The following is a 1,215-nucleotide window of genomic DNA, read 5'->3' on the forward strand; positions in this document are numbered from 1 at the left end:
GTGGTCACATCTGCTGCCCTTGGTTTGGCCACTTATCAGATGGAGCTGATGGTAGCACCTGCTTCCAAGGCTATTGTGGCAACTGATTAAGGTATTTGGAATGCCACACCACGTGTGAGGAGTGGACTTGTTATTCCTGGATGTGTGGGTGCTGTTAGAATTCCTAATGGCCAGAGGCATTGATGTGGCCCCCCGTATCTGTTGCAGAATTATCTCCCCAGCCAGGAGAATATGACTCATAACCAGTTCATCAAGATGATGATCATCTTTTCCATTGCCTTCATCACCGTCCTCATCCTAAAGGTGAGTGTCCCCCCGACCCAGGGGCAGCTGTGGCCCAGGTCCACCCACACCGGGCAGTTAGAAAGCAGGGATGAGTGTCCCTCACTGCTTCCTTCTTTGATGTTAGCTTCTTCCTCTAGCCTGCCCAGGCTACACTTGGGGCCCTCAGGGACAACTTGTTAGAGTGTGTGGATCTTTGAAGACCACCAGTGTTCAGGTGTCAAGGTCTTAACGAGGAACCCAGAGTAAAGCTGCTCTGTCTGGAATTAGTTTCAGTGACCTGGGTTTGGGTTCTCACCAGCTGTGTGGTTGATCTTTAGCAAGTCACTTCTCTCTGGGCCTCAGGTCTCATCTGTAAAAGGGGTGTCATGAGTCTTGCTTTACTCAGGTTACAGTTTCACATGATTCAGGCACCACAATATAGATGAGATCTGCGGTCATATTAATGGAGGTTTGGTAATGAGAAGGAGGGAGAGGACTGGGTCTCCTCCTTCTTTGGCGTGGTCAGGCCAAGAGGACAGCGTCCAGCTTCAGGTGCCAGGTCTGAGAGATGGAGACCCACTGGAGTGTGTTTGTAGTGGTACAACCAGAAGAGTGAGCAGGTGAGGAAACCCTGCCATTGTAGGAAGTTAAGGACACTAGTAGCAGCTGGGAGCTGCCCTCTGGCTCCTGCCTGGCACCTGATGGGGCCGTGAGTTAGGGGATAAGCAAAGCACAGCCTGACCTAGGCCTTCTTCCAGGTCTACATGTTAAAGTGCGTGTGGAGATGCTACAGATTCATAAAGTACATGAACTCGGTTGAAGAAAGGAGCGACTCCAAGATGCTCCAGAAGGTGAGCTTGACCAAGGGTCCAATCCCAGCTCTGCCACTCACTCCCTGTGCCATTTGGGTCAAGTCCACTTCCCTCTCTGGGCCTCAGATTCTCCACTTGT

At 51.3% G+C, this 1,215-nt stretch overlaps 1 protein-coding gene across 1 annotated transcript in view; it reads left to right on the forward strand.

Moving 5' to 3' along the window:
* The window catches only part of LAPTM5 (lysosomal protein transmembrane 5), a 23,013-nt gene that overhangs the window by 19,142 nt on the left and 2,656 nt on the right, over positions 1 to 1,215 (forward strand). The window contains exons 6-7 of the mRNA XM_003800758.3: positions 208 to 303; positions 1,023 to 1,115. Of these exons, the coding sequence (XP_003800806.1) occupies positions 208 to 303; positions 1,023 to 1,115 (189 nt within the window). The remainder of the gene's footprint in view (positions 1 to 207; positions 304 to 1,022; positions 1,116 to 1,215) is intronic.

This window comes from Otolemur garnettii, unplaced genomic scaffold (genome assembly GCF_000181295.1).
Source record: "Otolemur garnettii isolate 467f Iridium unplaced genomic scaffold, OtoGar3 scaffold00184, whole genome shotgun sequence".
Taxonomy (NCBI): Eukaryota; Metazoa; Chordata; class Mammalia; order Primates; family Galagidae; genus Otolemur; species Otolemur garnettii.